At 43.0% G+C, this 24,952-nt stretch overlaps 1 protein-coding gene across 1 annotated transcript in view; it reads left to right on the forward strand.

The window, feature by feature from the left end:
* Window positions 1-24,201, forward strand: part of LOC121577002 (LIM domain-binding protein 3) — a 74,431-nt gene extending 50,230 nt beyond the window's left edge. Inside the window, exons 4-18 of the mRNA XM_045206090.1 lie at window positions 1,104-1,126; window positions 2,308-2,508; window positions 5,192-5,358; window positions 5,602-5,638; window positions 6,244-6,346; window positions 12,883-13,109; window positions 13,885-14,013; window positions 15,086-15,217; window positions 17,586-17,648; window positions 18,328-18,638; window positions 20,397-20,769; window positions 21,272-21,452; window positions 21,570-21,690; window positions 21,928-22,043; window positions 22,173-24,201. Coding sequence (XP_045062025.1) covers window positions 1,104-1,126; window positions 2,308-2,508; window positions 5,192-5,358; window positions 5,602-5,638; window positions 6,244-6,346; window positions 12,883-13,109; window positions 13,885-14,013; window positions 15,086-15,217; window positions 17,586-17,648; window positions 18,328-18,638; window positions 20,397-20,769; window positions 21,272-21,452; window positions 21,570-21,690; window positions 21,928-22,043; window positions 22,173-22,262 — 2,274 coding nt within the window. The 3' untranslated portion in view covers window positions 22,263-24,201. The remainder of the gene's footprint in view (window positions 1-1,103; window positions 1,127-2,307; window positions 2,509-5,191; window positions 5,359-5,601; window positions 5,639-6,243; window positions 6,347-12,882; window positions 13,110-13,884; window positions 14,014-15,085; window positions 15,218-17,585; window positions 17,649-18,327; window positions 18,639-20,396; window positions 20,770-21,271; window positions 21,453-21,569; window positions 21,691-21,927; window positions 22,044-22,172) is intronic.
* Window positions 24,202-24,952: the final 751 nt, after the last annotated feature.

Below are 24,952 nucleotides of genomic sequence, written 5' to 3' on the forward strand. Positions count from 1 at the left end.
GGGCCTGGACATGTACTGGCTTAAGCAGGGGGACACATCTGGCACTGCAGGATTTGAGTCCCTGGCGGCGTAGTGTGTTACTGATGGTAGGCTTTGTTACTTTGGTCCCAGCTCTCTGCAGGTCATTCACTAGGTCCCCCGTGTGGTTCTGGTATTTTTGCTCACCGTTCTTGTGATCATTTTGACCCCACGGGGTGAGATCTTGCGTGGAGCCCCAGATCGAGGGAGATTATCAGTGGTCTTGTATGTCTTCCATTTCCTAATAATTGCTCCCACAGTTAATTTCTTCAAACCAAGCTGCTTACCTATTGCAGATTCAGTCTTCCCAGCCTGGTGCAGGTCTACAATTTTGTTTCTGGTGTCCTTTGACAGCTCTTTGGTCTTGGCCATAGTGGAGTTTGGAGTGTGACTGTTTGAGGTTGTGGACAGGTGTCTTTTATACTGATAACAAGTTCAAACAGGTGCCATTAATACAGGTAACGAGTGGACAGAGGAGCCTCTTAAAGAAGAAGTTACAGGTCTGTGAGAGCCAGAAATCTTGCTTGTTTGTAGGTGACCAAATACTTATTTTCCACCATAATTTGCAAATAAATTCATTAAAAATCCTACAATGTGATTTTCTGGAAAAAAAATGCTCAATTTGTCTGTCATAGTTGACGTGTACCTATGATGAAAATTACAGGCCTCTCTCATCTTTTTAAGTGGGAGAACTTGCACAATTGGTGGCTGACTAAATACTTTTTTTTCCCCACTGTATGTTATATATATGTTATATATTGAAGGAGCCTGCACTGCCATGGCTTTATATCAGTGATGGACAAGCCTCAGTAATCATAGTCGAGGATGAACGGCAACAAAGGTGAAAACATCTTTGTCACTGATGGCTTTCATTGTTGCGTTTTGTGATTCCCAGTAAACTCAGTCAGTCTTCACCTTCACCCACTTCAATCTATCACTCCATTTTCTCCTGTCCTATTCTCTAATCTCTGACATACGTTGCGGCTTGCCTTTCACACCACATGAGCAACCTTGTGGAGGTGGATTGTCGAGTGTAATTGTGTTGTCAATCACTGTATCTTTCTCTCTCTTCTCCACTGCCGCAGGTTATTTTCAACACTCCTGCCAAGTTAGTACCCTACCCTGGATGTGGTGTAGTAGCGTGTGCCCAAACGATTGTGTGGTGTAGTGTCATGTTGTTGTTGTTATTGTCAGTCTCTTTGGTGTGAAGTGGATGTGCATTGTCTTGGCTTGTTGTGTAGTGATTCTGCCTTTGAGATGGATGAGCAGTTCTAGTGTCGGTATTGATAATGACCTTTTTGGTTTGCAATGTAAATGTCGTCAAAGTCCGCCAGAGAACGTCTAATAAATCTTAACCTCAGTCTCATTTATTTATTTTTTACGTTGCCTGCGATGTTCATTAACTTGCAAACCCTCACAGACAAGATCCCTGTTCATTAATAGTGTTTTGGGACATTTTTTATTAGAGAATTTTCTGACTTAATGCTAAATTCTCCCATAAGCAATCAACCATGTACATATGACATTTAGGTGGAGAGTGTGGAAGTGTGAAGCATGTGCTTGTGTAATTGACTTCCACTTGATAGATGGCTAATACGATGTAAAAAATAATCATAATCATTTGCAGATCATTTTGAAACTCTGCATGATGATGCAATGGTTCAATAAATTAGCCTTTATATTTTAGTAACTTAGATGTGCATGTTTATATTAACGTCTCCATTTGCTCTTTTATCTTGATCAGTTTACTTGCTGGCCAGTTGTATAACATCATCTGAGCCTGTAGGCTGATGCTCCCACATACCTGGGAGGGTTGAACTGTATATTGAGGGAAACCTGAGTGTGTGAGCAGATATGTGAGCTGTGCTGTGCCTGTTCTACTGAGAGATTTACTGTAGAGAGCATGTTTGCTGTGTAACATACAACGTCTCTATGGCAACTGATCAGCCTTTCTCTCCAAAGCCCCACACTGTTGTAGTAGCCGGGTAGCAGATCTCTGTGCATTAGCCAACAACTTTGTTGTGCCACCCGTTGTTGTGCCATGCATGTTGATGTTCCACATGGCAGTATACATGACAGAGGAGTTGGCTAAAGCACAAACTGATCTGCTAGCCGGCTATTACACTGTTGAATTTCCCATCTCACACCATTTCTCCTTCCACTGCCACCCTCCTTCCTCACTCTCCTTCACTTTCCCCTCTTTTTACCTGTCTCTTCCCTTCTTCTCCTCTTCTCCCTTCCCATCACTATCCTGCCACCTTCCTCCAACCCTCCACCGCTCCACGACAGCAACGAGTACGTCCCCAACTTCAACCCCAATGTGCTGAAGGACACTGCCCTGTCCACCCACAAGCCCATCGAGGTGAAGGGTCCTGGGGGCAAGGCCACCATCATCCATGCCCAGTACAACACCCCCATTAGCATGTACTCCCAGGACGCCATCATGGACGCCATCGCCGGACAGTCCCAGTCCAAGGGCCACGAGGGCGGGTAAGACCATCCTTCCTCTGCACTCCCTCCCTTTCCTTCTCTCCTCCCCCCACCCACTCTTTCTAGCTTTTCTACCCAACCTGCATGACTTTAATACATTCTTAGAAAAAAAGGTGCTATCTAGAACCTTAAGGGGTTCTTCGGCTGTCGCCATAGGAGAACCCTTATTGGTTCTAGGTAGAACCCTTTTGGCTCCAGGTAAAACCCTTTTTTCTAAGAGTGTAGTACCCCTCCTTTCCTCTCCTCTGCTGGCTGTGCTGAACTAGTCTGGCACTGCAGTGTAGTGTAGCCGCGCTGTGCTGGAGAAACTAAAGCCACAGACTGACTTCATCAGGATGTCTTATCAGGGTCTGATGATCTAGGATTGTTACCATCCTTTAAAATGGTTGTACAGGTCTGTATATCCTAAGTGCATTCTGTATGTGTCAAGAAGGAACATACATACAACACAGATTGTTTGTAATAGGTAGCAGTGAGATCTGTGTGTTCAAAGGTGGTGTTGGTTTTGTGTTGTGTAATGCTCAGGTTTTGACAGTTAGTTTTGTGGGTGTATTACTATTGTATTGCCTGGTGCTGGAGGGGTTTGGTTTGGTGCACTAAGGCACAGATGTAGTATATTTATAAAGGCATATTCATTGTTACAAAGGCAGGTCACCTGTTGCTATATTCAAGTGTATTTGTTAGATTCGTTCCATTCATTCTCTGAATGTCTTCATGCTGTGTTCACCTTCAAGCATAAAGCCACCAAGTTAGTCACCAAGCCTTCTCTGATCCCTTTACATAGCCTCACCCACACTCATAATTACCTTTCAAATACCTGAAGATCTCAGGACACACATCATATTCAGCTAGTTACCATTGCAAAATTGGGACCGTAAACTCTTGTTTTGTTCATATGTGGAGAAAAGTGTCATTTTTCTGGGTGAGTTTGAGGAAAACTAAGGCTCTCACTCTGACATCCACTATGGGGTTCATATCTAATCCTCCCTCTCTCACTTCCTCGGTTCCTCCACAACCAACCCCATCACTGCACTGTCCATCCCACCCACCATGACATGCTGCTTCCCCCCCACCCCTCTCCATCCATCCACGGTCCCAACTCGCCCGCCCTGCCCCACCCCACCCCTGCTGTATAGAGAGGAAGTCCCAGCCGGCTCCCCCTTGGCGTAAGTAGACCTCTCTGTGACAACCTATGGAGCACAGCCTGTGTGCTGTCTCTTCATATCCCTCCGCCTCCCTCTCCATGTCCGTTTCCCTCACTACTCTTTGCTTGTCCACCCCGCTCGTCCCAAACCTTCTCTCTGCTAACCCAATACGTTCTCACACTGAATGGAGAGTCTGATTTTGTTACCCATGGCAATGTTCGACACAAGCCACCAATTGGCGTAGTTTGTGAGTTGATGGAATGATGTCTAGAATTGCCGGATATTGCCTCTGCATCCTTAATCCAACGATGGCATCATAATTTGACGGGAGTCGATTGCAGAGCAGCTGTTTGTAGAGAACATCACTATATGGTGTTGTTTTGATATTCAGGGATTGTGGCTCTTTATCAATGACTATCTGATTACTAACTAACAATTTTCCATTCAGTTGGAAAATTGTGCTGAAATTGTGCTGTTTTGAAATGCATGGAAAACATCCATGGATTAGATGTTTTCTTGCCATACATTATTTGAGGTTTTAGAAAAGCTCAGAGTGAAGTGCAAACCGATATTGCCAACAGGTCAACCACAGAATCATCATTTTGTTATTTGTCAGTTTCGTCATGTCCATCAAGCCTTCCCCGCTCCACTCATTCCTCCATTCACCATCATGTTCTTGTCATGGTGTTGCAAACCGTTTCTTAGAGGGTGTCCACTTCCCTGCTGGCTACACAGGGATTCTTTATGTTTCAAGGCTCTCTGTAAAATAGGTTTTATTGTCTGATGTGATGTTATCAAAGGTCAATCTTCTCTTGAATTGCAAAAAAAATGCATGATTTATAGGATATAAAAAGGAAATGAACGGAGGAGGGACACATTGAAGTGCTGGCCTCAGCTAGGTGGCCAGAACTACTCTGACTCTCCCAATCAGTGCTCAGGGAATGTGCAGCTGACCAGCAATAGTTATGCCATTTACCAGGAACTATACTGGTTTAATAATGACACTAAACGGAATGTTCTGAGCTCTTTCCTCCTCCTGCTAAAGGTACAGTGTTTTTTTTATTGTTTGAAATTATATTTCTGAAATATGCTGTTGAGAAAAGATACCACAGGGTCCAAGCTAGCTAGTAGCTATGCAGCCATAATGCTTCACATGCAAGCTTCTGCAAATAGGAAGCTATTAGCCAGCATTTTAGCATTTTATCACTGGTTTGTGTGAGCATAAGCTGGCGGATGCAGCTTTTTAATGTCCAGTTTTTAAGCCCCTCTCTTGCAGCTCCCCTTATGCAAGACCAATCCTGGTTTTTACATCACAAATTGAAATAGGTCCTCTCCCAATGCTCCTTAGTCATCTAAGTAGGCTACACAGGTTAGTTATAGTATATGCATACACTCAGACATACCCCAATAATAAATAATCACCACCAGACTGCAGTTTCTGAACACTGTGATCAGAATCCGAATAACAACCCCCAATGGCTATGGTGGGTATGAATTAGTGCCAGTGTGACGAGCCAGCCCTCTCTCTGTGGTTCCAGTTCGCTCCCAGTTAAAGACGCTCAGGTAGACAGTGCCTCCCCAGTGTATCAGGCTGTCATCAAGACTGCAGACAGGGACATGGAGTTGAATGACTGGGCCCGCAGCTCCTCCCAGGTGCAGTCCAAGTCCTTCCGCCTCCTCGCCCACATCACGGGAACGGAGTTCAGTAAGTAGTGCTATTCTATTTATATTTAATTGAGTGTAGTATATATACCCTTCTTACCCTGCCAAACACTCAGTTACTGATGTTTCCTCTTCTGTCTTCTTCCTCCCTCTCTCTCCCTCTCTCTCTCTGTCTCTCTCTGTCTCTCTCTGTCTCTCTCTGTCTCTGTCTCTGTCTCTGTCTCTGTCTCTCTCTCTGTCTCTCTCTCTGTCTCTCTCTCTGTCTCTGTCTCTGTCTCTCCTATAGTGCAAGACCCAGACGTGGAACATCTGAGGAAATCAAGGTAGGCAGCTAGCAGCAGCGACCGGTGGCCTAGCAGAAAAGCTGTATTTAGGCATTTCTCCAGACCAGACCATATGAGCACAGAGCAGAGTTCCTGCTGTGAGCTAGCGGTCAAGGGTCACAGGGTCACTCAGCCCTGCTTCAGGCCCCAACTCCACACCACTCTCTGTGCTGAACTTGAAGGTTATCCTGTGACTCATGTCATTCTGAGCCAACAGTGAGAATAGTATGAAGTGTATCGATGCTGCAGTGCCCCTCACATGGATTACAAATAGCCCTCATGATGAGCTCACACAAGTTCCCAGCAGTTTGTTAGACTCCTCCAGCTGAAACGACACAGAACTTGTATCACTTTTTATTTTCTCTTGAGTGATTTCTCATGCCTGAGCTAATTCATCAGGGACCCTGATACAGTATAGTGCAGGACATCATAGACCCACCCAGGAGTGGGGTTGATTTGTGATTGTGGAGGATTTGGGAGCCCCCAGTGCACAGGACTCAGGCAGGGGAGTGGAGGCCACAGTCCCTAACCCATCTCTCATCCCCCCTTTTCTCCCTCTCTCTTTCTTCCCCCCATTTTCCTTTTTGTCTTTCCTCATGCCACAGGGAAAAGTTTGACACAGAATTTAAAGGCCCACGTTTTGCAAAATTGAAAAATTGGCACAATGGCCTGTCTGCTCAAATCCTTAACGTGCCAGAAAAAGCCCTGGTTTAAAAGACGCGTCAGACCGAATGTAACTGTAGCAATTAGAGAAGGGTAGAGCAGGTGAGTGAGGAGAAGGTCAGGCTAAAGATACTGGAATGTGAGTTAGTGGAAAGAGGTTTGTTCAATACTTGTTGATCACATGTTGTAATGGAGATTTTAGCCCAATGTCATCTTTCCCTCTTATTCTGGCTATGAAAGTTGATCCTAGTTTTCAAAATTAATTGCAGCTGTATGAAAAAGTTGTATTATATTTCAACCTTATATACCTAATTATCACTATTTGAGTTTGACATTGTGATAAGTATGAATAAAAACAATACCACTGTGAATGAAACACATTTTCGTATCAGATTGTTTCTCTGAAAAGATAAGAGATTACGTTTTGATGTGGCAGTTTACAGGCTTTAAAGGGAAGTTATAGAGGAAATAGTTGCCTAACTTTAAGGCATAGCAGCCTAACACCCTCTTAGAGACCATAAACAATTATAGATACAGGAAATGCAGATGAGCTTCATGATTTTAAATAAATTAACTGAAAACACTCAATAACACACAGTTATATTAACAGTATTAAGCTTTTCATGTAGCCCAATTTTGGCCAGCTAATAGCCTAACCACCGATCAAGCAACATTATGGACTAACCATTCAAATCCTTTTGCTGCAGGATTATTTTGCTATGACAATACTGGTCAAATTAAGACCCTACATCTGTATGAGTCATCACAAACTCTAAATAAAATCAGTTGTTTATTTAGACTTTCAAAGCCGCTCCCAAGGAACCATTACATAGAACTTAACAGAGATCTCAAGGGTCCAATTTAGGATAAACAATTCCCCGATATCAACAAAAGTCGTAATTAATCTCAATATGAATCACTCACAGATTAAACATGGCTTGTTTGTTTCCTTATCCCCGGGCTCTGGCTCATTGGAATGTGTGGAGAGCAGCAAACCCTTGCAGCCTATGAGAAAGTGAGGAATTAGAGAATTGCTCAGAGAGAGTGAATGGCATAAAGTAAAGTGGACTATTAAAGGGATAATTAGGAGTGCTGCCTGCATTGTGCATTGCACTGAATTTAAAAAAATATTACAGGATAGGTAGCAGTCTGGCTCATGGCCAGATGGCCACATGATTACAAGTATGACTTCAATCAGAAGGAACATTATTGGATTCTATATTGACCATGAGTTTGCTTTTGACTTCAATGAGAGATGTTCATCCATTTTCTATTACAGTATCTTTACATTTCATCATTGGTATTGAGAGATTTGAATAGTTTTTATTTTTTCTCAGCTACCAAGGGCAGGGCACTTTTCAAGCAGGACTTTTGTCAATTTAAGTTGGTCAAGGATTGCTTTTCACAGAAGCCCCCAACAAAGTGCAAAGCCTTGTGCTCCTCTGTCCTTTCAATGGTGCTTCAAGTACATTGGCCTTTGACCTGTGGTATATACAACTTGACCTAGAAAAAACAGCGATATTTTATATAATGTAAGTGGCTTTGGAATATCTAATAACCAATTGCCTCATATAGAGTGTAATAAGATAGTTATGACAAATAACATCGTACAATCACTTTGAGATTCTATTCCGAAACGTTTTTTAAAAAGACTGTAGAAATAAACCAAGCTAATGATCATATTACCCACAGAAGGATGAACTGACGTGCTTCATTGGCGCATCTTTAGAAAACAAGGCTTTGATCTTCTCCACACATGCCATTTAGTCTGTTACACGGAGCTATTACTGTATTATTATTGTACTAAACTCAGCCATCATTAGCTCTAATATAATCATGCCATCAGTTGTGAGATTCCCTAAACAGAGGTCAATATTATGTTGATTGTCTGTTATTACATAGAAGCAGTATTACATCAATGGTCTGTCCATGTAGGCCTTGTCGAGGCAAGCGTCTCTAGCTGCTACTATAGGAAGGTCAGATGTGGCTGAAGGGATTATCATATCAGGATGGAAGTACACCCGTCAGACAACACCCTGTTGGGCGTCGTCCCATCCTCCCGCATAAGAGAGGAGAACAGGAAGTCAAATATGTGAGTAGTGAGATTCGGCGAGGCCATGTTTGAAGGCGTTGAAAGCCCTTTGAAAGGTAACTCTGCTTGTATGGTTGTCACATAGGGGAGCTGGTGTTACTTAGCTCTGCTGTGGGCTGATGAATGGATTATTAATGCCCGTTTGTAACCGTTGGAAACCTCTGCTAACTGCCTCTTCCTTTCCCCCTCCCTCCTCTCCTGAGAGAGATTTCCACCTGCATGCAATGCATGCTGGGTAGACTGTGTTTTTGCACTGGAGTGCCTGTGCCTCTGGGTGGCTGACCCCCTCTCGTCGTTCATCGCTCCTCTTCTTCATCCTCCTCTATCATACTCCGGCCTCAGTCTCCGCCCCAAAACAAGATCTCATTCTCCAGTATTCTACGTCTCCTATACCTCACTCCCTCTTTTTTTTCCATCACAGATTCTAGAACTGACACACCAAACATTCCTAAACATCAGGACAGGCATCATTGCTTCACATCAAATTTCGTCACATCACTCCATGGCTATCTTACTCTCTCAACCCACCCTCATTGCAAAATTAGTGGAAGGTCATTTGGTGTGTGTGCTCAGTTCCCATGTGGTCGGCAGGATTTTTTTTTGTTGCAGTTTGTGACTTCTAGGGCACTTTTTAGGGACCTAGTGCTCATGTGACTTCCCATCTTCTTATCGGTTCTTTTAGAAAATGATATTGTTTTCAAAAGCGTCAAGGACCGTAGTGGTTGTCTCAATATTATAGAGAAGCTTGTGACAGTAGGCGATAAGAAGTTGTATTGTAGGTTTAATCCATAGGACTAATCACAGTTTTGACCGTCAAGAAGGTAGAGTTAATGTAGGCCTATGCCCCAATGGAGAATCAGGTGAAGGGCACAGAAGGTGAGGGGTACCTGTTGACAGCTACAGTATGTGTTTGTGTCTGTCTTCATGTTGTGTGTCTGAATCGTTGCGTTCCCTTGTCTTAGTCTTGCCTTTATCACCTGTTAGTCAGTGTTTTCCTCTACTACAGCTCTCCAGTAACCCATCCATCCCCCTCCCTCAACATCAAGCCCTGCTCACAAATCCTAACCTCCGTGGTTAGAGCTCACTGCTGCTTTGAAGTAGCTGAACGTGGTAATATACACACCTGTTTGTTGCCTCTAAACCTCCTAGTACTAGACCCATTTCCCCTGCCTTGACTTGCTGTAATCTCCATTATCCTCCTCCTAATTGCCTGTAAGAGCATGGACTTGTCTCTCAATCGTCTGCCCTTGCCTGCCCACCTCACCAGTATCATGCAAACAAACTCCAGTGTTTGCCTGCCTACCCCGGAGTGTTCTTTCTGTCCCAGAGAATGAGGAGCAGAGTGAAATGGTAGTTGAGGAGGTTGCCTGCCCATGGAGCTGCCTTACTAACACAGCTGCTTTAGTGGGAGAAATCACAATTTCCCTATGTTGACAGTTGTGCCAAGCAGACGTTACCAGTGGGGTGGGGTGCTCTTCAAAACTATCCTCAAGTTAGTATCCTCAAGTTCTTCCTTTCCACAGTGAGAGAAAGTGAGAAATTAAATGGCTTTAGTTTACAGATTAAGTATTTCAAATTCCAAACTGTTTATAGATAATTGGCAGATGAAAGAGCGGTGCATGTATGCAATCTTCTATCTTTAACATCTCTCTGTCAGGTCTCTTTCTTCTTCTTCTCTCTTCTTTCCCCCCTTCCCCTTCAGATTATGTTGTTAATCTGAGGTAACATATTTTGATTTCAGCCTTCAAAGCACAATATCCTTTAAATGCCCCTAACTTGAAACACTCATTCCCTCAGTACATCTGGAAATACATCACAGCAATTCTGTCAATGCAATCTATTGAAACAGCATGGAGAGGGTTATTGTGTTTTGAAGGCCATTGTCCTCTGTGTGTGCTAAGTGAGCTGCACAGGATGTCTGTTTATATAAACCCCTTGTTGTGAGGAAAGTCTGTCTGTGCCTATGTGTGTGTCTGTGTACATGGCTGTCTGAGTTCAAATAGAGATCCAGTTGTATTGAAGTTAGATGTCTTTACCTGCCAGATGAGCTAATGTAACTTATACCCTACACCAGGGGTCCACAATTGCATTCAGCCGTGGGCTGATTTTGAGCTGATGGTCGGGGGGCCGGAACATACAGTAGTTTTAAATCATTTGTAAACTGCAAATTGACTGCAAGAATCCCAAGCAGAAATAATATTTGACAAAAAAAGATTCATTTCCAACCTTGACTACATTGGGATACGATCACATATGCTTCTCTATTTATGTGTGGGAATGCTTCTGAACAAATTTCCTAAATTAAAATCACTTTGAGCTCATTTTCTGGTGATCTTGCAGTCTTGGGGAACAGATTTCCTCTATTAAAATCACATTGAGCTCATTTACTGGTGATTTTACAGTCTTTTATTAAAGGTCCACTGCCGCCATTTTTATCTCAATATCAAATCATTTCTGGGTAAAAATGAACTACCTTACTGTGATTGTTTTCAATTAAAATTTTCAAAAAGAAACAAAAATAGCTTCTTAGCAAAGAGTAATTTCTCAAGCAAGAATTTTGCTAGGACTTTCTGGGAGTGGTCTGAGTGGGAGGGAAAAACTGAAAACTAGCTGTCATTGGCAGAGAGGTTTGGAACTTTCTTTCTTATTGGTCTATTAACTAATTTACAGCCTGATGATGTCACCAGGCAGGCCAAAACTCCATCCCACCATAACAGGCTGAAATTTCAGGTGGTCTTTTCAAACAGCTCTTATACTAAAAGGGCATTATCATAATTTTCACAATTTCACAGTATTATTCCAACCTCATAGTGTGGAAATGTATTGAAAACACAGTAAAATCACGTTTTTGACTGCATTGGGCATTTAAAATGTTTTTGGGGGAACCCTGCCCTACACTCCCATCAGATAAAAGTGACTTTGTAGAGGTCGCTCTAGATGAAAGCAGTTAATGCTACAAAACGTTGTTTATGAAAACGTTATCCTAGTAATAGGTTTCATTGGTTGGATTCAGAAATAATAGTGTCTTTAGTATCTGTGTGACTGTGGCCTGTCCTATCCTTGTACCCAGCCTCAAAGGCACTTCCTCTGTCACTCAAACTGAGAGCACCTATCACCTGTCTATCTGTGCTGATCCTCCCGCCTCCCCTGCCGACACACCAACACTCCACTCCGTACTCCACACATCTAGCCGTGAGACACCGTAGACAGACCACAACCTAGGAGCACTTGCTAACCTCACAAGTTCACCACAGAAAGTGATGAAGGGTTAAATGACCACCTAAGACCACTGTTTCCTGACCTCTCTCTGTGCCACACCACCTCCCTGACATATGACATTCCAACTATCCCTTCTATACCTGCCTGTAAATGTCAACAGGAAGAATGGACTAGCAACATCAATCAAGGTGGGGGGGGTCAGAGAGATGTCCAGGAGAGGAGGTCAGGGTGCTGGAAGTGAGTAGGGGTCAGCCATCGGTCTACCACTGGGCCTGTTGCTGCTAGATGCCTGCCACCCTCTGTCTGTCCCCCGGCCTGGGCAGCTCCCCCTTGGCATTGCATTCATTCCGTTCTCCCCAGTCCGGAGTGGGGCAACCTCAACCCCACCTTCTCCCTCAGTCATTCACTCAACGTTTTGGCCTCATGTCCAAGTCAGCTGTGTTTACATCTGGGGAGCCTCCACTGTTAGTTTTTACTTATGTTTAAAAGTAAATTCACAAATGTTCTGTAGTGTGCACTCATTGATTATGCCATGCTGACATTCTTCTCTCCTTTTTTGCTTATGTTGTTGTATACTCTGTGTAATCCTTTCCCCCAGCAGGGTTTATGGCTGAAATTCTCCCGACACCTTAGATTGTCTCTGATTATATTTAGATTAGTATGATATGCTATACCATTACAAATCAATGTTTAATGCACTGTGTTATTAAAGTAAAGACTGTGTATATCAAGCATATAGCCTGCTTCATCCCAGTGAGGTGGTACCCTCTGTAACCCTCTCTCTCTGGCCTCGGACATGATTGATGAAGCTCTCTTGTCTTGACACAGTTATTTAATCATTCCCCATTATGCACAATCGATTCCTGCAGTAGCAGCTAGGCAGCTTTCCATTATACAACCAGATATCACTCCACTCACCTCCGTTGCCAGTCTCTATACGTTCTCCAGTGACTCACCCAAAACCAATAGTTAAAATGTCAGTTTTATCTTATTATGAGCAGATTGCTTTCTTTTTCTGTGAGGTTTTTCATTCCTGCAGAGAGGTTTTTCCTCACCTCGAGCTATAACTCCTTATATTGAAAGATAAGACTCATAAATAATTGTCATTGATTTATTGTTCTACTCTTTTTCTACTCAATTTGTTCCTTGATGGACATCCTTGCATTGGGCTGAGCTATCCAAATAAATCAAGGCTTTTGGTTTTGCATTTGATTGTAGCCATATACCTTTACAGGTCTATTTGTGCTGACATTAACTCTCTAATTCATATACACACAGCCCTACATGGGCTGTTGGTATATATGATTTTCGGCCTCAGACTGCTGACGGTTTTCTCTCAATGCAACCTAACCTCTTATGCAGTAGCCCTGTTGAGCATGCTCCAGTCTCCATCAGCCCCGCACCTGTCGCTCTGCCTGCTAGCGCTGCTTCGCCCAATCAGGTGGCTTCACCTGCTGCTTCGCAGTCTCCAGAGCCCGCCCCCGTAGCCCCTGAGAGGTAATGCTGTGTGGGTTGAAAGTTTTTGTCTGTTGTGGTTTTATTGTCCTCCGCCAACTGAGTGCTCTTCCTTTTCTTTGGTATGTACCTATATTTGTGTGTGCTCTTTCATTGAGAGTGACTGTTTTGTTCTGATGTTGTCCCACTTTTTCCATTTGTCAACAGTTTCGATGTGATTGATTGAACATGTTTTTGTTTTTATGTTCCAATTAGACTTGGAAAACCTTGATTGTACTATGTGAATGGTTAGGTGAAAGGTTTCATGAGCCGTATGCATTTAAAGTGGCTATGGCTTTGGGTTTAGTACATTCACAGGGGAGAGTGTCCATATTCAGTGTTCAAGGTAAGTCAAACGGTCTGATGATGCTGTGATCATCTGGACTGTGTGGAAGCTGTGAGGAGAGAGACACTGGGAAGACCTGCCATGTCTGTGAGCAGTGTGAGAACAGAGAGCCTCAAGGCAGTGGAGTACTGTAGTCATACAGAGCGAGTCTGCCAAACCCACCATCCTTTAACCCTTAACGTCCTCATCATCATAACAATCCATCCATCTTAAACCAGTTTTTTATTTGACCAGCCTTAATACAATACAACAGAGATGACCTGGGCCTGTGCAAGCTGTTGCTTCTGTACAGTTCTGCAAAATCTAGAGAGAGTTTGCAGAGTGAACACAGTCAATATGTCACACAAAGAATTCCCAACATTCCCTTTCCAGAGCACAACCTCCCTCTCCTGATCCTTCCTGGCTGTGTTAACTCTACTCTGTCCTCTGCAGCGAGCAGCCACCCCCAGACACCCAGACACAGCCAGTGGCCCCTGAGGCCCCTGCAATTCCCTCTGGGGGACCCCGCCACCTGACGCATGCAGCCTCCCATATCTCGTCTGCTCTGATTACACAGTCTAGGTACAGTTGTCACTCAATCACTCCCCCTGTCCCAGTTTCTACCTTTTATGTCAGTCAGGAGATAGTGCCCTTCCAGTGTCAATAGACCAATGTGTCTGGCGGGCTGTGTGGATTTGGTTGAGATAGGAGGGGCAGAAGCAGGTGCAGATGCTAGTACATAGTTGCTATTTTATGGGGGGCAGAGGTTTGTGAGGAATATGGATTGAGTTGGGAGAGCTTTATTTTCTGATGCTGAAATAATGGATGTAAGAGTATACATGGTGTCAACAGAGGATTTATTTGGATAGTCCACAATAGATGATCTATAGATGCTCAAACTATTAGCAAACTACCAACTGCAAGTCCATTTATATGCAACAGCTTGCTAGGGTTGGTGTATAACCTTCTTAGACATAATTACATGAGCCAGATATTGCTTCTTGGTGAAATACCCCAGATCACCCCCTTGGACCTTGGACCTTCAATGGGGGTGTCTGAGATCACTTTCTTAGACTTCTGGATTATGTTTTTGGACCATCGAGAGGCATGGTGTCTATACTACTTTATTGGACCCTCAGATAACTCTTTTGGACCATCACAGCAGATTAAATAAATGTCCATGGAAATGGACAATAAAGTATATCATATCGTATCCATGAATGGTGGGTTTGTCAGTAGGATAAAAAATCACATGAAATAAAATAAAAGAGTGTGCAATGCTGTCATCAAGGAAAAGGGTGGCTATTTGAAGAATCTCAAATATAAAATATATTTTTGTGGTTACTACATCATTCCATATGTGTTATTTCATAGTTTTGATGTCTTCACTATTATTCTACAATGTAGAAAATAGTCAAAAATAAAGACAAACCCTTGAATGAGTAGGTGTTCTAAATCTTTTGACCGGTAGTGTATAAAACATCTATTAGGGACTATCCAAATAAAGTGTTACCTTCTTTTTTGCATTACAGTGTAGTATTTCAGAGAGGGTTTAAGATGGTATAAGGAATTCTAAGTAATCATTGTGTATGTGGAGGAAATTGGAGTGAGCCCTAAACCGTCTCTCAGACCTCTCTTGTTGGCTCTCGTTAAGAAACAAGGTTTATAAGCAAGGGCCACCGCCCACCTCTGCACTGGAGGCTCTGTCAATCACCCCAGTGTTCCGAACCAGCACTTTGCCCAAACGAAAGCGCACCCTGCCCTCTGGGAAACCCAAGCACCTGAGGTACACACACACCTGGACAGACTGACACAGTGACAGAGAGACTGACCACGTCACAGACAGTGGTGTGCAGAGTTGCTTAGGTACGTGGGATAGGGGACAGGAGGGTAAAACAAACATGTCAACTTTTACTGGGCAGTGGGACACTAGCCTGATCAAAGGAGCAAGGCCATGACTGCAGCATTGCTTCATTCGCATTGGCTATGTTTCATAGGAAAATATGATTATTTACATCTGTCACACCATGAAAAGTGGTGTAAAATAACTGCAACAGCCCCAATTGGATACATGCAATTGATCGGACTGCAATAGGTCGGTGCAACGTTTTTGCTTGCCTGCACAGGGTCCAACTTCTCTCCAAAAGCTCTTTGCATTAGCTCTTGACATTACAGCTGAATGGATAGGAAAATGTCCATGAGGCTTCATGTGCAGACTGTATACTGCAGACTGTCTAAAGGGTCAAGCAAAGGAATGTTCAGTAGGGAAGCTCATGTGGGGGTTTGGCAGCATTTGCGATTGCTGATCCATGCTTTTTTTTACTAATTTGCACCTCTTTCTCCACAATGTCAATTTTCCCTTCACAGTATTAATGGTTAGATATGTTTGACCACAATATAAAAAGCCAATTTTAATGCTGAATGTAGCTAACATGACTCTGAAGTTGACTTTTTGACATTCCATCTTTCATCTAGAATTTGCAGGTCACCCTGTTTCTTCCATTAACACACGCACAAAATCCCTACAGGCCCATTCAAGTCTGGACCTTTGCATGTCATAATAAAGAACAGCATACTCTCAGAATTGGTATTAATGGGCACTGTTCACCCTGTGAAGGTCAAATAATTAGTGATATGAGAGTAGTTCACTTGGTAATGCACATAGTAGTCCAGTTAGTGATTGTACCACATCGTGTAATGGTGGTAGCTCCTCTATCCCACACTCTCCCATGCTCACTCTGCACGTCACTGCTCAACTGCATGCTCACACACTGGCTTGACTAATTTTGATCTGGGGGGTAGTTTGTCATAGAACAGCAGAAGTGCGTAACTCTTGGATGTCAATCACAGTCATTTGTATCCTGCAAATCAGTGATGTACTAAATCATTATCTATGGCTGTGATGCACCACTCTAGTCAACTACTGAATGGCGAACTAGTGGCTACAGGCAATAGCAGCTGTTGATAGATGTAATGCTTCATAGTACAATAGCTGAAAAGGTAACATGATGTGGGCTAGAATGCTGTAGAATTTGGTACACAAATTGAACTTAATTTAAAATGTGACATCACAAAAGATGACTAATTTCTGTGCTTGTATTATACCCTCTGATTTGTCAGTGTCTAGTGGGGATATTATGAAATTATCTTCATTGTTTAGCTTTGCATAACAAGGGGATTTATGGTACTTATGTTACCAAGTTTGTTTGGTTCAGCTTACCATTGTAGAGGGTCAATTTGGTTTTGTATAAACAGCTGGCTTAAATAAGGAAACAAATCAAATCTAACCTTTTAGTTTTAATATAATAGTGGTATTTTATAGTGATCTCCTGGAGCCAGTGTGGTTACCACAGTTGCTTACAAACTGTGAATGCTATATCAACTCATGATGTGCAGTGAAGGGTGGTTTGAAGTGAATTTATCTGGCCTGCATGTTCGTGTGTTTTTGAGAAGTGGTCCTCTGGCTCACCTTAAAGTTTCCTAAGAATTGTGGCATCATTTTCTCTTCAATTTGGATTGGTTGTGTTAATTGATGTTGCCAGGAGTGTTGGCATTTGCAGTGGAGCCAGTTGTGGTGGTTGTGTGCAGAGTGTAGAATGAGTGGTTTTGTGAGTGTGCGTGTCAGCGTCTGTTTGTGTGTGTGTGTGCAGTATCAATATGGTTTCCTTGATTGATGGTGATACATACAGATATGGTATATAGGAGCTTAGATGTGTATCGATTTGTTTTGGCAGTGTTAGGATCATTGATTTTCAGAACCTGTTTTATTTGTCTCTCTAGGATATATATTTTTCCTTTGTGTGTGAATGTGTGCTCTCACAAAGGTATTGCTATGAAACCAAGTTCACCTATACCTCAAAGAGACTGCTGATTTGGTGCTGCCCTCTCTTCAAAAGCTACACAGCTGACTATGTGGTCAAACTAGCTGACTGACTAACAGTTCAAATGAAACTGCTGTGATCTGATAATGTTACAATATGTGAGAAATCCGATGACTCTTGTTTTCCTTAAGTAAACAGTGGAGAAAAGTTAATGGCATCGGTAACAAACTCCTTGGGCAGCACGGCATCATACAGGTATAGGTGTACATGGCCTTCATCCAAAGAGCTATTTTTGACCCCTGTTTTTGACCCCTGATCCTTTGTTTCTGATAGCAGCTACAGCCTGCAGCAGTCTGCCTCTGGTTACAGCTCCCAGCACAAATCCTCAGTCTCCAGGTACTTCTGTGGGGAAGTTTATCCAGATGCCACTGTCCATAGAACATCTGGATAGTGTGCTTCCTTCCCTTATTGTCAACATAACTTCACTTCCGGAATAACACACACTTATTCCCCTCCCTCTGTTTTTAGCTCTAAGGATGATAATCGTGCTTTGACAGTGTTCGTTTAACCTGCGTTTTAACCTCCCCTTTCTTACAAATGTATCAAAACCTGCTTCTCTCTCCTCTCAAATGAAATCTGTTGGTGACTCTGTTAATCTCTCTCACTGCCATAACTGAGGCTCTCTGTTCTAACACTGTTTCTCTGATACCAGGCTGTCTTTCTCTCTATCTGTGTGGGTCTCTGCTATATTATTAAACTCCCACTAACCTTTGAGTTAAACGTGTCTGGTGAAGTGGAGGAGCTCCAGGTAAGACTCAAAACATATATGGACACTCAGTCAGGAAGGAGATAGGTGGCTGTCCAGCATTCAGCATACTAGGTTTAATCGTGAGGCATAGCGTTAACAGTCTCCTTGTTAGTAATTGGTACTTGTAGTACAGTTTCCCAGTTTAGATTATTATATTGCATAAACTATGACCATTCAGAAATCAGCTGAACTGATGATCAGACTAGTAGAGATATGTTTCCATCTAGGTGGTGATGGTCACTCAGCTTCTTGTTTATCCTTCTGCAGCCAATATGGCCAGGCTCCCCCCATGCAACAAGCCCCTCCCATGTACCAGGGGCAATCCATGTACCAGGGGCCTCCTATGCAGCAGGGACCTCCCATGTACCAAGGGCCTCCCATGCAGCAGGGACCTCCCATGTACCAGGGGCCCCCCATCCACCAGGCTCCGCCTATGCAGCAACCTCCCATGCAGCAGCCTCCCCACATGCAGCAGCCTCCCTACATGCAGCAGCCTCCTCACATGCAGCAAAGCTCCATCCAGATCCCTGTGGGCCCTCCCCCACCCAAGGTGGTCAGCACCGCCTGCATCGTGCCAGGTAGTTACAGCAGGTGGCGCTGTGTGACCGTTTGTATGTGTGTTAACAATATGGTGCAGTTGAAGTCGGAAGTTTACATACACTTAGGTTGGAGTCATTAAAACCTGTTTTTCAACCACTCCACAAATGTCTTGTTAACAAACATAGTTTTGTTAACAAACATTGTTTTGGCAAGTCGGTTAGGACATCTACTTTATGCATGACACAAGTAATTTTTCCAACAATTGTTTACAGACAGATTATTTCACTTATAATTCACTGTATCACAATTCCAGTGGGTCAGAAGTTTACAAGCACTAAGTTGACTGTGCCTTAAATAGCTTGGAAAATTCCAGAAAATGATGTCATGGCTTTAGAAGCTTCTGATAGGCTAATTGACATCATTTGAGTCAATTGGAGGTGTACCTGTGGATGTATTTCAAGGCCTACCTTCAAACTCAGTGCCTCTTTGCTTGACATCATGGGGAAATCAAAAGAAATCAGCCAAGACCTCAGAAAAAAATGGTAGACCTCCACAAGTCTGGTTCATCCTTGGGAGCAATTTCCAAATGCCTAAAGGTACCACGTTCATCTGTACAAATAATAGTACGCAAGTATAAACACCATGGGACCACTCAGCCGTCATACCGCTCCGGAAGGAGACGCGTTCTATCTCCTAGAGATGAACATACTTTTGTGCGAAAAGTGCAAATCAATCCCAGAACAACAGCAAAGGACCTTGTGAAAGATGCTGGAGGAAACAGGTACAAAAGTATCTATATCCACAGTAAAATGAGTCCTATATCGACATAACCTGAAAGGCCGCTCAGCAAGGAAGAAGCCACTGCTCCAAAACCGCCATAAAAAAGCCAGACTACGGATTGCAACTGCACATGGGGACAAAGATCATACTTTTTGGAGAAATGGCCTCTGGTCTGATGAAACAAAAATAGAACTGTTTGGCCATAATGACCATCGTTATGTTTGGAGGGAAAAGGGGGTAGCTTGCAAGCCGAAGAACACCATCCCAACCATGAAGCACGGGGGTGGCAGCATCATGCTGTGGGGGTGCTTTGCCGCAGGAGGGACTGGTGCACTTCACAAAATAGATGGCATCATGAGGAATGAAAATGATGTGGATATATTGAAGCAACATCTCAAGACATCAGTCAGGAAGTTAAAGCTTGGTCGCAAATGGGTCTTCCAAATGGACAATGACCCCAAGCATACTTCCAAAGTTGTGGCAAAAAGGCTTAAGGACAACAAAGTCAAGGTATTGGAGTGGCCATCACAAAGCCCTGACCTCAATCCTATAGAACATTTGTGGGCAGAACTGAAAAAGCGTGTGCGAGCAAGGAGGCCTACAAACCTGACTCAGTTACACCAGCTCTGTCAGGAGGAATGGGCCAAAATTCACCCAACTTATTGTGGGAAGCTTGTGGAAGGCTACCTGGAACGTTTAACCCAAGTTAAACAATTTAAAGGCAATGCTACCAAATACTAATTGAGTGTATGTAAACTTCTGACCCACTGGGAATGTGATGAAATAAATAAAAGCTGAAATAAATCATTCTCTCTACTATTATTCTGACATTTCACATTCTTAAAATAAAGTGGTGATCCTAACTGACCTAAGACAGGGAATTCTTACTAGGATTAAATGTCAGGATTTGTGAAAACCTGAGTTTAAATGTATTTGGCTAAGGTGTATGTAAACTTCTGACTTCAAATGTAAGTATGGATAGTGTTGACTTAACCGTGTGTCTCTTTGGGTCATAGCTCCAGCCCCTGCCCCTGTTCCACCCCAAGCCGCAGCCCAGGCCACCCCTGAACCCCCCTCCAGCAGGCCCCCCTGGATTACTGACGACTCTTTTGCCAATAAATTTGACCCCAGCAAGACCACCAGCACCAGCAGGAAAGTGCCTGCTCTACCTCAGAGTGCCCCACCAGCACCGGCCTACATCCCAAACCCTGGCTCTGCCCACACCCCTCACTCTGCCCCAAGCCCTGCCTATAACCCCAGCCCTGCCCCATACAACCCCACTCCTGCCCCTTTCAATCCCGTTGCCCGGGGTGTGGCCCAAAGGGCGGAGCGCTTCGCTGCCAACAGCAACAGAGCACCCCTCTGTGGGGCCTGCAACAACATGATCAGGTAACAACAACAATACACTGAGTGTACAAAACATTAAGAACACTTTCCTAATATTGAGTTACACCCCCCCTCCCCTTTTGCCCTCAGAACAGCCTCAATTCATCGGAGCATGGATTCTACAAGGTGTCGAAAGCGTTCCACAGGGATGCTGGCCCATGTTGACTCCAATGCTTCCCACAGTTGTGTCAAGTTGGCTGGATGTCCTTTGGGTGGTGGACCATTCTTGATACACACGGGAAACTGTTGAGCGTGAAAACCCAGCAACGTTGCAGTTCTTTATACGCAACCCGGTGGGCCTGGCACCTACTACCATACCCCGTTCAAAGGCACTTAAATATTTTGTATTGCTCTTTCACCCTCTGAATGGTACACATACACAATCCATGTCTCAATTGTCTGAAGGCCTAAAAATCCTTCTTTAACCTGCCTCCTCCCCTTCAGTGGATTTAAAAGGTGACATCAATAAGGGATCATAGCTTTCACCCGCTATCTGTCGTTACAGGGGACCCTTCCTGGTGGCCTTGGGTCGCTCCTGGCACCCAGAGGAGTTCAACTGTCACTACTGCCACACATCGCTTGCAGACTGCAGCTTTGTGGAGGAGCAGAACGCAGTATACTGTGAGAACTGCTACGGAGAGTTCTTTGCCCCCACCTGTGCCCGCTGCAACACCAAGATCATGGGGGTAAGATGACAGACCCAAACACAGACACGTACAACACACACAAAAGCACTTTGTGCATGCGTACACCTACACATACACCCACACAATAACCTTTTGTCCCTGTGTTTTGGTGTGCAGGAGGTAATGCATGCTCTGCGGCAGACATGGCACACCACCTGCTTTGTGTGTGCTGCCTGTGGCAAGGCCTTTGGAAATAGCCTCTTCCACATGGAGGATGGGGAGCCCTACTGCGAGAAAGGTACTTTAGATCAATGGAATGGCATGGCACATAATGAAAAACCCCAAGTGTCAAATGTTTCCTTTAGAGCCCAAACCAGCTTCTGTATATATGTTTGCCATAATGTCCTCTGTGAAAACAACTTCTGCAACTGAACTACATTTGAATTATATACATAAAGAGACATGTTTTATGCATGTAACTTTGCTACCATTTGCACTCTGCTAGTATTTTCTGCATCAATGCTCTCTCTTCCAGATTACATTTCACTCTTCAGCACCAAGTGCCATGGCTGTGACTTTCCAGTAGAAGCTGGAGACAAGTTCATTGAAGCACTGGGTCATACCTGGCACGATACCTGCTTTGTCTGTGCGGTAAGAAGGACTACAGCGCTGTACAATAACCCACGTTCCTGCTGTATAAAATTGTTATTTCTCAAATCTCTTGGACTGTACCAAAAATGTGTGGCTTGTGAGATTCACAATGATGTCTGTCTCCCACAGGTGTGCAATTTGAACCTGGAGGGCCAGCCCTTCTACTCCAAGAAGGACAAGCCCCTGTGCAAGAAGCATGCTCACGCAATCAACGTGTAGATGCTCCATCTGCAGTCTTATGGGGTGGTGGGCAGGTGCTTACATAGCTATGCCCAAGCCTTGGCAAAGAGCCCTGTAGAGGGCATTGATGCCAGTCAAAATGATGAAAAACACAAGCTGAAGATAATAGCAACAAGATTGACTGTTCAGTAAACCGATCAGTCAGTCGTGACAAAATTTAAGTATTTTCATTGGTACTGAAACTCAAGACAAAACTGCCTAAAATGCTGCAGCTCCCTCAGAAAATGTGTTACGTTTGTATTTATTAATATCACTTACAAATGAATTATATTGTATATCAGAGAATTCTGATGTAAACTATTTGCTACCACTCAGGTCCTGGGGGGCCTCAATCCAGTGAGGCTGGAGCAAAAGCCTTAGCAGCCTACAGACACAGGCAGACTGAGTGGAGTAGCAGGGTAATCAGTAAATAAGATGCCTTATTTCACAGAAACACTGTGTGCTTAGTTTTTAATGTAAAAACCCAAATAGCAAAACCCAAATAGCTTGCAGTGAATGTAATAAGACCATTTTAGTATCACATACAGTAGATTTAATGATGCCTCACGCTGACCAAAAGAGCACAGAATGTGAACTGATACAGTATAGCGTGACACATGTAGGCCTACTAATACTGTTTGATTTCACAGAGGTTTTATTAAAGTGACAGTTTAATAAGTAATATTTATTGCAACTTTGGCAAAGTGTTATTTATTTACATAGAAGAAAACGGAAGTATAACATCCATGGATGTTTATATTGCTGATAAAACAAAAAAAAGTTATTTGAATTATTTTGTTTTGTATGTATGCAGTTGCATCATACAGAGGTTCATAGTATTATATGAAGAACCTGTCACTCAAACTCTTTCATCCTGGATTTATTTATTTATTATATACAAAGATAGCGCTCTGTTACATTATGATACAGTAATACTATACCAACTTTGGGGATCTCTTTATGGGGTAGAGAAGTTAGGTTTTTGGAATGTGTCTCTTAAACGTGATTTATTCCTGACTTGAAATCAAGGAACCACTCTGTGTCTTTTACTGCATGTAATGGGAAGTTTGGGGAGGTGCACGGACGGTGGACACAGAGCCAGATAGATATGTCACAATGGGTCGCCGGACTATCATTTCTCCGCGGCTTTGGACTCTGAATTGCGCTTAAGGGAGGCAAGCTCTGGCCTGGGGTCTTACAAATACATTTTACACAACAAATGTCTATGCATGGTGATCTGCCTTACACCCATATGAAGCGCTTAATTTAAAGAAGAATTTATAGGAAATATCTGTCAAGGCCAAAAACAGCCAAACACAATCATTTCTCACTCACTAGCACACACACCTTAAAGGTCAGTTGAGACAGTGTGCTTGTGTACAACCTTTTTACTTTCAGAGTTTATTTTATACATCTTTGTGTATTTTCTGTGTTTGTGTAAGTGTGTGCGCATGCATGAGTTTGTACATGATTGTCAGTGCATGTCTACTGAGGCAACATCAGTATTAGTTATGTATTTGTGCCACTAGAGTAGCAAAGCATATTGTGATTTTACATAACTCTAAGAACACTACACTGAATACTTTTGATATGCATACTGTAAGTGTGTAGATAAACTGGTAAGAAAAGCATAGTCAGTGCCAGTTCAGAATAAACCTTACATGGTACCATTGGAGGGAAATTAAGACAGACTTGAATTGTTGCTAAATAGTTGTTTACTGAAAGTTCAGCATATTGAAACTAGTTGTATAGTTTCCAACCACTAGAGTGCAACAGAGTGTTGAAACCGTGCTGCTTTCCAGGCCCCATGTGTCAGCCAGCAATATCATTACACTTCCTCCATAATCAGAAATTGTGGACAGCATAGGGAAAACGATTGTTAGGGTTATTTAGATAGTTCCCCTTTATTAAAAAAAAGACTATTGAGTCAACATGATGATAGAAATCCCATTGAGGCTATTTTTAGGCAATAAAATATAGTGACTTTTGTGTTAGTCAGCAGCCCAAACTGTCAATATCGCTGGTTCCAATGCTCACACGTTTCCCCTGTAGTCAACATTGGTTATAATAACACTATGAAAGAATAGTTAAGGACAAATTAAGGAGGACACAGTTTTATATAATTTCACAGTCCATTCCCAAATTACTATAACTTCTCTCTGCTGTCAGGCATTCATTCCATTTAGGTAAGAGGTCTCTTGTGCATCTCTGTCCTCTGTAACGAGAGACATAAGTAGCATTCAGCGTTCTCTTCACTCTCAACACTTCCCTCCCTCCTGGCTAGTTTTCCCTAAACAGTCTATATGACACACAGGTTACTTTGCTATGACACTGTATTAAGACAATCCTTTTAAATTCAGGCTGCTAAGTGGTCTTTTAGATGTTGGTTCACACATTATTTCTGTTTGCACTGCTGTTTATTAAACACTTGTGAGGCTGCAAGATTTAAATCCATTGTGCAAAAGGGATTGCTTCTTCTTCCATGTTCTGTGTTTTGATAGAGGAAAGTATTTTTTTCTAGAGTAGTATTTTTCTTAGAATAGATATATACTTGGCATGAGATAACAACCACTCTCTTAAATCTGATAATTGATTTACTTATATAAACTTTCATCTGTTTTTGAAGCACTAACTGAAATATGGCCTTGATCTTTGAGTAGTTGTATGCCGTCAATGTTTTTTTTCTTTGG

The sequence above is a fragment of the Coregonus clupeaformis genome, chromosome 1 (genome assembly GCF_020615455.1).
Source record: "Coregonus clupeaformis isolate EN_2021a chromosome 1, ASM2061545v1, whole genome shotgun sequence".
In the NCBI taxonomy this organism is placed as follows: domain Eukaryota; kingdom Metazoa; phylum Chordata; class Actinopteri; order Salmoniformes; family Salmonidae; genus Coregonus; species Coregonus clupeaformis.